General features: G+C 41.9%; 1 protein-coding gene across 1 annotated transcript in view; it reads right to left on the bottom strand.

Moving 5' to 3' along the window:
* Nucleotides 1-12,792, bottom strand: part of antxr1d (ANTXR cell adhesion molecule 1d) — a 44,103-nt gene that overhangs the window by 5,867 nt on the left and 25,444 nt on the right. Inside the window, exons 12-17 of the mRNA XM_012880505.3 lie at nucleotides 6,937-7,015; nucleotides 6,583-6,678; nucleotides 6,409-6,447; nucleotides 4,664-4,762; nucleotides 4,409-4,573; nucleotides 4,238-4,318 (exon numbers count right to left, since the gene is read on the bottom strand). Coding sequence (XP_012735959.2) covers nucleotides 4,238-4,318; nucleotides 4,409-4,573; nucleotides 4,664-4,762; nucleotides 6,409-6,447; nucleotides 6,583-6,678; nucleotides 6,937-7,015 — 559 coding nt within the window. The remainder of the gene's footprint in view (nucleotides 1-4,237; nucleotides 4,319-4,408; nucleotides 4,574-4,663; nucleotides 4,763-6,408; nucleotides 6,448-6,582; nucleotides 6,679-6,936; nucleotides 7,016-12,792) is intronic.

Genomic DNA, 12,792 nt, shown 5'->3' with positions numbered 1-12,792 from the left:
CACACCACTCATCTGTTCTCTATTTCCCCCCCCTTCAAACCCCAAAGACTTTGCCCTTCTCTCTAATGTAGACGTCCAGGGGAGATTGTTTGTGGATGTTTACTGGAAATAGATGAACACACACACACACACACACACACACACACACACACACACACACACACACACACACACACACACACGGTTCAGCATCACAGTGAAGAATCCGTGGGGCAAGAAACAGAAAGGAGACACATGTGAACTGACAGCTCGGCCTGTCAGGTCACATGACCTTACAGCTCACGCTTCACTTACATATGGAAACTGCTGCATGGGTACCTCTGTGATTAGAAAAAAAAAAAAAAAGCTTGGCAAGATTATGACTTGTTGTGTCTGCGCGTTATGTATAATTATGGGCATTCTGAGCGAGTTTCTGCCTCAGCAGAATTGTCATTAAAGTAACAATGACAATAAAAGACTGTTGATGATTCAATCTATTTTTCCTTTCAGGGGCCGCATTTATTGCTCTTCTGCTAGAAGCAAATGAAAGAAAATCTTAGAGGTTTTTATGTGCAAAACCTTATAAAGGAGGAGAAAGTGATCTACAAGTTATTACAAGTAAATAAGTTAGAAATAAAATACAAAATTATATTTATTCATTTAAAAGGCTTTATATTAGGGAACAGGCCCCAGTCATTGTGAAGGCAGATGCTGGGTCACACTGAGCCTGGTTCTGAAGGAGTTTTTTTCCTGTTCAAAGGGAGGATTACTTTCTCATGTCGCCACATTACGTGCTCAGTTTGAGGGACTGATGCAAAGCTAGCGAATCGACGCAATCGACTGTCCATTGTCACCACATGCTTATTCAGGAGGAGGGATTGCTGCAAAGTCAGTCGGGTGTAATCAGATAAGTTTCCTTAGATAGAAAACTTTTTAGCAATTGCAAAAAAGAAAAAAAAAGAAAAAAAAAAAAAGGGATGCATCAGGACATGTTTACCTAACAGACATAATAAACTGAACTTGAATGCATCGTTTATAACTAGAATCAATCAAAAATGTATGTAGTTGACTTTAAATCTATCAATGTGATTGGATTGGATTGATTTTACATTTCTGAAGGTACAGCTGTGCCTTAAAAGGTCCCTCACTTTTCTTATGAATTGGCATTTTATAAAACTAATTCAGATAAAATTAATTGAAAAAAATATAACAAGAGGACAAGAGAGTGTAATCAAACTTCTGAAACAGAGTTTCCACCTCAACCTTTCGGGTTTAATGTTTAAATGTGTAAAATGAATTAACTAATCAAATATGCACATGTATGGATATAACTTCACAAAATATAGTTAAATAAAAACACTTTTGCTCGGCTCTCTATCCACTGGTTACACAGAGGAAATGTAAAAAAAAAAACCCTCTTCTTACTCTTTAATCTGTGTGATTAACTCAAAATCATACATAATTGAGTGAGGACGCTAGAAAAGGACGCATGGTTTTCCAACTATTTTACGAATGCTAATCTGTCAATCCGAATCAGGGACATAAATACTTTTGCAAGGAACTGGGACAAGAGATGAGATGATGGTGCGTAACTCACTGCTAAAGCTCTAGATTTACTTAAGAAACCTGGGATGTTTCGAATGGCAGGTTTCCTGAACACCCCACGCCTGTCATGTGATCATCGAAAGCTAAATAAGGGATTAAAGAAATCCAGGAAGATTTGCATTTTATATGCACAAATATTTTAGGTGAACTAGAGGGTGAAAAAGGAGCCATCTTGGACAGTTTGTAAATGAGGAAGGAGATTTTGGTGGCCGCCCTCTGGCCAGGAACGAGGTCTGTGCCGTTTGTGTCAGCGCCATGGGCTCTGGGGAAGTATAAACAGGTAGCGAGGGAGAAACCGGCAGTCCACTGATGGCCCTTACGCAGACAAAGTGATCTAGGAGTAATGCGAGGAGGAAGCAGCACGGATTCCTTCTGAGCTGCTGTTTAACGAGGCACAGAGATGTTCTATGCCGTCTTTTTGAGCCATCTTGCTTTCAGAGATGCTTCAAATTCACTCACATTCGACCTCAAATTTTACATCTGAGATTCTTTCCATCAACTTTAATGGAGCGGTTTCAGTACCCGTTCTGCACAACCATCTCCCTCGGAACAAAAGCGGGCTTTTTTTTGCATCCATTTTATTTCTGTCCAGCTTTTCATTTTCCTCGGTTAATGGCGCGTGAAGGGAGCTGGGTCCTTGCTGAATGGCTCCGCCAACCAAAGTCCCATAGAAAGTGACTGACAAAGACTCCAGAAACTTCTGCGCTGACAGACACGTTTTGTTCTGCCTTGTAAGAAACCGAGGAAATCCAACACAGACAAGAAGGGATAGAAGCACCAATGTTAACCAGTTTTATAGACACTGCATGCGGCAGGCACACACTGACGCTCTGGTAAAGATGAATCATGCCATTCAGAAGGATAAATCAATAAGTGATATGTGGAGCGACAATGACGGCCATTTACAACGGCGCAGATGTTTCACCATGACGACCAGTGTGATGGGGAAAACACGCCTTCAGGGTTATGGGATGCCCTTCATGGGGTCAAGGTTAGAAGACAGAGATCACTTTGCCCGCATTCTTCCCTCCCGAGAGATGGCACACTTTAGGACTCAAAAGCGCCAGTGATGCCAATTTAAAAGAGCAAACGACTAAATTCTGTTTGATGCGAAATCGTTTTTTGTCTCGCAAGAGTATTTTGACATGGCCACCGTCAAATCATCGCTTCAGGAACCACCTTTGCTACAGTTACAGCTTCAAGTGTTTTGCATTTGTGCCCATCAGCTTTGCACATGTCTATTCAATCGACTGATGCCCGTTCTCCTTTTACAAAAATAGCTTAAGATCAGTCAGATTCGGTAGAGTACCCGTGAACATCATTTATCAAGTCACTTTTTGCTCTGGACTTTGACTGGGCCATTCCATCACATACATATTGCTTTAATCTAAACCATTGCGTTGTAGCCCAGGCTTGTTGAATCACTGTCCAAGTCTCAGGTTGTGTACAGCCTAGCTTGTTTTCTTCGAGGATTTCTCTTTGCTTCATCCATCTTTCCATCACCTCTGAACGGCGACCCGGTCCTGCTGAAGAAAAGCAACTCTTTCCCCCCTCCATCTATCACCACCATGTCAAACACAAGAAAAAGTGTACTCTGGGTGTTAGTTTTCCACCAGATGTGGCATTTTGCTCGTTGGGCAAAAAGTTCAATTTCGGTCTCCTCTCAGCAAAGCACCATCTTCCACACGTGTCTCCCACCTGGCATTTCACAAATCTTGTGTGCTCAGCAATTTAGCAGCTCTTCCACAAAGGCCACATTTTTAGAAAGCGTGACTAAAAGTTCCCACTTTTTCCTTAGACTCTTCCAGCTGAGCTGCAGATCTGTGTAGCTCCTCCAGAGCTCCCATGGGCCGCTTTGCTGCTTCTGTCATCCTTTCAGGTTAGCTGGACATCTATGTCACTACTCCAGATGCTCACAACTTTGGATATTACACCCTAACTCAGGGTTATATGTCTAAATAATGTTATCCCTGACCTGCCATGCTCCACTGTCCTTGTGATATTATTTCTTTCTTGGTGATATCTGAAGGCTGGACTCAATACTATTAGGGGTATTGTAATAAAAAGAGCTAAACGCTCATATCAATCGCTCTTTTCAGATTGTTATGTGATCGATTATACAAAAGTTTGTTTTGGTCAGCCACACAAAATCCCAACAATATACATGGAGGTCCGTGGTTGCAATATGGCAAAACATGAAAAGGTTCAGGAGGTATGAATACTTTTGGAATGCTCTGTGAAAGAGAGCGAGCGGGTTTGAGTCGTTCTCTTGGAACCTCGACTGAAACCTTGTTATTTGCTGGGAATTTCAGGGGAAAGCACAGAAAACAACCAAAGTCCTTGTGCGTGAACAATCGCAGCTTTGACAAGTGACTCTGACTGACTGACTGTGAATCTCAGCAGGAGTGGAGAAAAAGCTGAACTGACCTCTACATGTAGCTCAGAAACTGTTGATATAAATCAGTAAAAACTGGCAGATCGACATGGAAGCGCTGTTGTTCACAGCTAAACAACAAAAAAAACCTCTATAACATATAACTTACTATTAAAAGCCTCAAGGGTGGTTATTACAAGAGAAGGAGCCTCATAATTAGACCATATCCTTAGATTGCAGTGCTGCACAGAGAGTTTGTGTGTGTTGAGCTGGGCTCACCTGATCTCCAGGCTGTGGCCTCATTAGAGATACCTGATCATATCCTCTTCTGAACAGAGCCCACAGAGCATCTAGTTTCCCCTGGAAAGTCCAGAAAGTCGAGTTACAAGTCATCTGGAAAAAAAAATTATGAATAAAAAATGAACAATATATGTAGTGCGACACACTGACCTTAATGGGCGAGTACCACTTCTTCTGCTGGGGGGAACGGCGTGGAGCTTTTCGAGGTCTGGGCTCATATGGTTCAAATTCCTGCTCGGGCATCTTTACAATCGCATTTTTAGGTTTGTCCAGTTTGGCGCCTTCCTCGGTCGACCCTTTCTCCCCCCATCGTACCTTGAATTTATGAGGAAAAGCAACTCAGATTCTCTGTGCATAACGTCATTTTGAATTTTGGGAAAAGAAAGCTTTGAGTGTGGGGCTTACCTCCATACGCTTGATGCCACCCACTCCTCTTCCTCCATAGTATGAAGCGTCTACGGTGGGCCACCTCTTCTTAGGCATCCCATCATCCTCATCTGAATCCTTTGATAGAGAACGTCATTATGAATATGTTTATATTCTTTAGCTTACAACTTCTACTAAGGTTGAATCCTACACAGCAGCTTGCAAAGATATTCATGCTCCTAGAAGTTTTTTACTTTTTGCCTTATTATTGTTAAAACCATAAACTATATTGTGTATTTAATTGGGATTTTATGTAACAGACCACTACAAAGTAGTGCACTTTTTTTTTAAAGGGGATATATCCAAAATCAACTTTTTTTTTAGCCCATAAATCCATTTTGTTGTGTACTTGGGTCATATTTGCAAAGCCGTTCAGTGTTCCCTGTTCTCTATTATGTTTTTCCAACAATTACATCACAGCATTTGCTGCAGAACTGCTAAACGAGGTCATGGACTTCCAGCTAAACCAAGCTCGCAAATCTGCCATTTTAATTTCTCGCCACGCTTGTGTAGTCCAAGCTGAAGGATGCCAAAGCTCCAAGTGTATAAGTCAAAATGTTTGGTTGCTGGGATTATTAACCCACACAATCCATAACATCGTCCTCCAGCATGCTACCAAAATGGCTGAATGGGGTGGAGTACAACGCTCTGAGATCTGAAGGGAGGCGGGGTGTGAAGGGCCTTCGCTGTATTTAAAGAGACAGCACCAAAACAAGTTGCTCTCAGGGATAAAGGGGGGCTGTGGGGCAACAATAACGAGGACTTCAGCCCAAAGCATTGCAGTTCCACTTTATAACTAAAGCAAGGCATTAAAAAGCACGAGACGTCCCCTTTATGGTGCATTATTTCACTAGATTCTATTTAGGGGTATCGGTGTAAGGGAGGCTGAATATATACAGTAATTCAGATTTTAATTGTTTTCCCTCCACAATTATGTGCTACTTTGTGTTTGTCTGTCACGTTAAACTCAAATAAATATCTGAGAGATGGTGGTCATGATTAATTGTTCAAAAAGCTCAAGGGATGTGAATACTTTACACTGCAAAAACTGATGTAAAAATAAGTAAAATGTTCTTAAAATTAGTGTTTTTGTCCTAGATTTGAGCAGGTAAATAAGACTATCTGCAAATGGAACGAGTATTTTGACCCCAGAAATAAGATAATTAGGCATACTGCACTTGAAATAAGATGATGGAGATAAATTGTTCCTATTTTAAGAGCAAAAGATCTTATTCTATTGGCAGATCATCTTATTTACGTGCTCAAATCAAGGAAAAAGGCACAAATTTTAAGAAAATGTTACTTATTTTTAGTTCCGTTTTTGCAGTGTACCAAGGCACTGTTCAATGACTGCTAAATATTATACTACACTGCAAAAATATACCTAAAAAAAGTTGTTTTTTTTCTGAAATTAAAGTATCTTTCCTTGATTTGAGCAGATAAATAAGATAATCTGCCAATGGAATAAGATTTTTGCACTTAAAATAGGAACAATTCATCTCCATCATCTTATTTCAAGTGCAGTATATCTAATTATCTTATTTTAGGGGTAAAAATACTCATCCCATTGGCAAATAATCTTATTTACCTGCTCAAATCAAGGTCAAATACATTAATTTCAAGAAAATTGTACTTATTTTTAGTTCTCTTTTCGCAGTGTACTGCTTAATATCTGCAAAGTAGGGACAATATCAATTTTCACGTTTGCAAAAGTGCCGACTTACTGGCTCTGGAGGCGGGGGAGGTGGAGGTTCTTTGATTACCTGACAACAACAACAACAAACAACATAAAGACAAGTTAGCCTGTGTGCAACTGACCCCAAGCCGAAGGTCGCAGATGTCAGGCATCCCAAAGCGGTAAATCGCTGTGATGATCATTGTGAAATGGGCTCACTTACCACGGTGCAGCAGAGAGGCCAGAACCACCACATGAGCAGCAGAGCCAGGAGCAGGAACACAACCAGCAGCGAAATCAGCACGATGGTGCCGTCAAACTACGCGGAAAAACATACAACGAACGCATGATGATTCACTTCAACTAACATACAACTGATACCAAAACATAAAAAAAAAGAGAAGGGGGCGAAAGGTAAAGTACTCACAGCCTCCTCTGATGAAAAACAACAGAGGAGAAAGAGAGGAAGATAAGAGAAGCAGGAGAAAATAATTTGGAAGAAAGCTTGTTGAACAGCGGCAGAATGCCAAAGAGTGATATAAACACGAGTCGAGCGCCTCCCCTTGGCTGTACTCACACATTCAGTGGTGGTGATGTGAACCGAGCTGGTGATGTAGGACAGGCCTTCGTTCATGCTCACCTGCAGGTAGATCTCCCTGAAGAGACACAAACACCTCTGATCATCTGAGTTCCAAACACGCCTCGCATGTGTGAGCCCATGTGTGGCTGTTGAGTCTCGCCTGGGGTGTCAAACGCATTCCCCCATCTAATGGGTTTGTACTCGCTGCCCTTTTTTAAGCACACAAATGTGCTGACAAAACGTCCCGCTAAAGCACACCGAGAGGTGAAAGAGCTCTCTCCGCCCACAACAAGAATCTCCTCTCGCTGGCTTGGACCCAAGCGCTCTGATGTGGAAACCGCTGAGGGATAAACTTTCTTCGTCTTATTCTCCAGAATGCGATGCCGCGTCTAGATAGGCAGGGCGGAGACGGGAGGCCGGAGAAAAACAAGCAGTCTTCTGCTCGACCAAATGCGGATTTGAAGGTGTGGACTGCAGATGGGACGTTTACTTAGTGCCTTCGCAAACGTATTTACACCCCTTGAACCTTTTAACATTTTCTATTTTAACAACCACAAGTTGTCTTGTAGTGCATGATGATTTTATGAGATAACGTTAACGCAAACCGGTGCAAAGTTTGTAAATGGCAAGAAAAATCTTCTTTTGTGTTTTTTTTTTTTCAATTGCAAATCTATAAAGCATGCATTTTTATTCAGCTACTGCTTTTTTTTTTGCCCGTTCTCTGATGCAGTTACAGCTGCAAGTATTTTTGAGTTTTCTTCAGCTGTACGCCATAATCAGCGATATTAAAACAATAAAAGGCTTGCGATAGTTCAGTTGATTTGTAATGAATCCAGAATGTATGACATTTCATGTTTTTCAATTGCATTACAGAAAATAAAGAACTTTATCACAATATTCTAATTTTCTGAGAAAGTCCTGTAAGTCTGTATAATTTCAATTTAGGTCTGATACCACCTGATCACTGTCTTCCACGTGTTTGCTGTGCCCCTTACATGGCTTGTGGGAATCTGCAAACAGGACCTGTTCTGGTATTCTTTCAACTATAAAAAAAAAAAAAAAGATCCTTGGGAAGCGGATCGCTGCAGTCGTGTGGCACCTCGTCTGATTATTGTTGTCCAGGTGGAGCTATGAGGTGGTTGAAGCTTAGGAAATCATTTTATAACATCACCCAGCTTTAGCTTTCTCCACAGCTGTGTCTCTTGGGCTTTGTGATGCTGATTGTTCCCAAATGTGCTCGAAGAAACCTCTGAGGTCTTCACAGAACAGCTGCATTTACGCTGAGAATAAATTTGCACATTTGGACGCTGCTTGCTTGTTAGGGGCTTTCTGAAAGCAACTCGATGGCACTGGATACTGAATATTATTGCACACCACACTTTTCAGATTTTTATTTCGTGTTATCCCATTATGTGTTAGTCTATCGCATAAAGCCGCAACAAAACCCTTTGTGAAATTTGTGCCTGCCACATGGCAAAACGTGAAAAAAGTTCAGGTGGCTTGAAAACTTCAAGACTACAAGGCCCTGTTTGTCATGCAGCGTTTAACCAGAAACCAAAGGAGCCGACTGCTGGACCTCAGCGTGGAACAACGACGTGTTTCTTAAGGGAGGCAGGAACAACAGGGGGCATTGAGCTTCAGGTTAAAATCTGCAGACGGGCTGACAACACGGAGGTCACTGCGGGGTGGTGGGTGGGAAGAAAGAGAGGAAACAGAGAGTGGGGGATGGTAGGAAGAAAGAAAACAACACCTTTTCCCATTCTAGAGAGAACCCATACTTCCTCAGTGGGTGACTGTGGTCTACAACCCATACAGACATGGACTTGGTAGGAAGAAACTGGAGGTGCAGGTGCCTCTAATCTTGCTTTCTAATTACTTCCTGTCGTTTCTCGCTGGCCTCCTCGTCACATGGTGGGCTCTCCTTTCAGGCAGGCAGCAGACATGACGCTATCAGCTCCACTCTGACAGAGAGATCTCAGTCCCTATCAATCATCAATGCGCCCACTGTATACATTTTTGCCCCGCGCCAGTTTGTGTGGGCATATTGTGCAGGAGGAGGACGGCAGAGTTGGGGGGTGGGGGGTGGGAGGGGGTTTGCATCCGGAAGGTTCCCAGTCAAAATAGATTTATCTGACAGCGACCTCAGTGACTTCATTACATGCGACACCGCTACTACTTGGTTCAAACAGGAGGTGAGTGAAAGGTTTTCTTTTAGGTTAGAGGTAATAACGTGATGAAGGGAGTCCCCAGGTTCCCAAAAACTCAGAGGCAGGAAGCACTCCCTCTGCGATGCACAGGTCATAGGTCGCTCTTTTTACCGGGTTTGCTTGCAAAGAGTCAAAATGGTGTTCAGTCATTTCAAATGCCGTTAAAATGAACATTGAACACATCAATCTTCTCAGGAAATATATTTCCAACACGCCTATTGAGATGTAATTCACAGCAGGTGTCGGTAACGGCCCCGGTTATTCACACATACAAAGACATCCGAACAAACTAGTCCACAGACGAAAGTTGTATGCAAGTACTCAGCAAGCGTTCCTGCTTGTATGTTAAAATCAATAGGAGCTGGTTCAACGCTGTCTGATGATCTCTAAAGTATTTTATAAAGTGGTAGAATAGGTAAAAGCAGGGAGACCTTGATCACACTTGAAACCATTATCTGAAAGTGAAAGGACCATAATTCCACCATAAACCAGCCACGGACAGTTGCCCCACCTACAATTTTTGATAGAAGAGTCAAAGAGCACCCGCAGAGAGCTGCACAAAGACTTGAACATAGAAGGTACGGCTTCCCCCCCCAAAGAAAACAATAAGTAATGCATTGAAGTGCAATGGCTTTTGTATGGAGCCCGGCGAGTAAGAGCAGGTAAAAAAAAGCAGGTGGAAATCTGTGCTCACACTTTACTAAAACCATGCTCTCAGTTTTGCAATCCGTTCACTCAGGGACATCTGTCGAGAGCTCATGGCCGCATGGCCCACACCTTTATACACATTTTAAACGTCTCGTTTCAGTGTAAAATAAATAAATAAAGTCATATTACAAGCTGTGAGGTGTGCCGATTAAAATGCTTTAACTTTATATATGACATTTCCACTGAATTTACCTCGCAGGTGTGGGCCATGCAATCCAAACGCTTGATGGATGGCACTGAGTAATCTGCGTGAACGGATTGCAGAAACTGAGAGCACAGTTCAGTAAACCATGAGCATGAATTTCCACCTGCTTCTTTTTTTTTCCTTTTACCCGCTAAAACGCTCTGCACACACTCTGTGCAAGAAAAAGCATGTTGACGCTTGTTTAAAGCTTGCGGTAGAAGATTAAGACAAGCCAATCACACGAGGCCAAGGTTGAACTATTTAGATCTGAATGCCAGACGTGAAGTTTGCAGATGGAAACATCACGGTATAGCATGTCTTAAAGCGTGTGATACAGGCAGACTTCAGGAAGGACGGATGGAGAAATGTGGGGATGAAACAAGTCTGGATTTCCAAGGTTATTACATAACTGTAATAATAATAAAATGATAATAATAATAATAATACATTTTATTTATAAGGCACCTAACATTTACAAAAAAATCTCAAAGTGCTACTGTCAATATAACAAAAACAGGAACACTGAAATGCAGATAAAATACACCAGCAGAAGTAGTGTGTGCAATGAAAGCAAAGAGAAATAAAAAGGACAAAAACATATGTAAAGAAAAGATAATTAAAACATTGGGTAAAAAAACAGGTTTCAAGCCTGTCACAGTCTGTGGAGCCCTCAGATGTGGAGGCAGAGCGTTCCACGGCCGAGGGACCGCACAGGAAACGGTCTCCTGTGGTGCTGGACCAGGATCTGGGAATGTGAAGAAGGTGGGTGGGTGCTGGAGGAGCAGAGAGCGCATGGGGGACAGTGAAGGCTGAGGAGGTATTTCATACAACATGGCGTATTACCGTGCAGGCAGTGAAACTGAGCAGGGAGATTCTGCAGGTTATCTGGGCAGGGACATTAAGCCAGGGCAGTGAACGGAGAACAGGGGGTGATGTGTTCACGTTTATGCACTCTCATCGGGATCCTGGCAGCGCTGTAGTGAACATACTGTCGTTTTTGTACGTTCTTGCCAGGAATCCCGATGTGAAGTGTGTTGAAAGAGTCCAGTCTGGAGGAGAGAAAAGCACGGGCAAGCTTTTCTTCATCAAGGAGGAGACTGTGGGCCGGAGTTTTGCAATGTTTCAAAGGTGGAAGAATAACATTTTACAGTTACAGGGAGCGTATTTTCTTACTATACTTTCTCACCTCGTTTACATCTTCACTCTGTCTATAGCGTCTATAGTGTATACTGAATTATTGCAGTATACTGTAGTTGTCTATTTGTCTATTTATAAATGTGTATTTATTCATGTATTTTTTGCCACTTGTTCCAATTCATTTAAAATATTTATTAAGAGCATTTTACAGTCTGTAATAATATAAAAAAAATCTCTGTACTATAGCTGTTTGTACATTTTTCCACTTTTTATTCATGATTATTCAATATTTTTCGTATTATCTATATATCCCCAATAAAATGACATTACTAGAAATTGTAAGATTTCTCCAGAAAGGACATCACTAAGGCTACGTTCACACTGCAGACTGAAGTGACCAATTCCGATTTTTTTGCCCACATGTGACCTGTATCTGATCTTTTTATGACAGTCTGAACAACACAGATCGGATTTTTTCAAATGCGACCCAGGCCACTTGGATATATGGTCCTAATTCTGATATGTATCTGATCTTTTAAAATGCGACCTGTGTCTGTACAGCCGGGTTGCATTTATACGACCTGTACGTCACGATACTGGACAAACGTCACTATTCTGCATCCTGCTATGCAGAAGCGAGAAGAAAAACGACACCCATGATGGACAACAATGAGGAGAGCGGTCAATGGAGAAAAAGCTCGGGTTAGAAAAGAAATTAATGACCGCAAAATGCGCGGCAGCATTATAATCCATGTTTACTTCCGCAAACACTGAGGACGCTTGCTACGTCTGACGTCGTCGCGTCCTCTACTGTGCATGCGGGACGCTTAAGTTGTATGAATTCAGTTCACACAGGAGATCACATACAAGTCGCATATATTTTGAAATGTGAACGACCACGCAAAAAAAATCACAATTGAGCATTAAGGCCTGCAGGGTGAACGTAGCCTAAGAGCTACTTTCAATCTTAGGGTTCTCTGTTAATTCAGCCCCTGGTGCTCAAACCTCTATAAAAGAGTTAAAGAAAGTCCAGCCCCCACAAGCTTTGAGTTTGTTTGCTTATTCAACGCTGTACAGAAATATTAACTTCCCATGAGAAGATATGCACTATATCAGCTTTAGTAGCCGGTGGAATTCCAAGCCAAAGCGGAAGCAGAAGTCAAAACACTTAGATTACAGGGTGGTTTTACAAATATAGCCTCGTAAAGCATACATGGGCAACTTTAGGCGTCAGTTATCACATTTGTTTTTATTATTATAGCGTAACGAAATGTGATTTGAATAGCAATGTTGGCTCTGGCCGATGATTTACATCAGGAAATGTTTTCTATTACACCACATGACTGATTTTGTGGTCATTTGGAGCCTTTAAAATTCATTTTCACGGCTCAAGACCACAATTCAAGAATGGCAAAAAAAAAATAAATCTTGCCTGCCAGCATAGAGGGGGGGTCGATGAAGATGGACACAAATAGAAACTTACAATTTGTTGTAACACAACAAAGGACGCACGGGAACTAAATACAACTGGCAGGAAGAAAGAGGGTGGCAGGAGGCATAAATCCACAGAGAAACCAGCAAAAGGAGACGACAGCCAGGCGGCTTAGGTGCAGGGGA

This window comes from Fundulus heteroclitus, chromosome 22 (assembly GCF_011125445.2).
Source record: "Fundulus heteroclitus isolate FHET01 chromosome 22, MU-UCD_Fhet_4.1, whole genome shotgun sequence".
In the NCBI taxonomy this organism is placed as follows: Eukaryota; Metazoa; Chordata; class Actinopteri; order Cyprinodontiformes; family Fundulidae; genus Fundulus; species Fundulus heteroclitus.
Note: the sequence above shows the minus strand (reverse complement) of the source record. Positions and strands in the feature narration are given on the sequence as shown.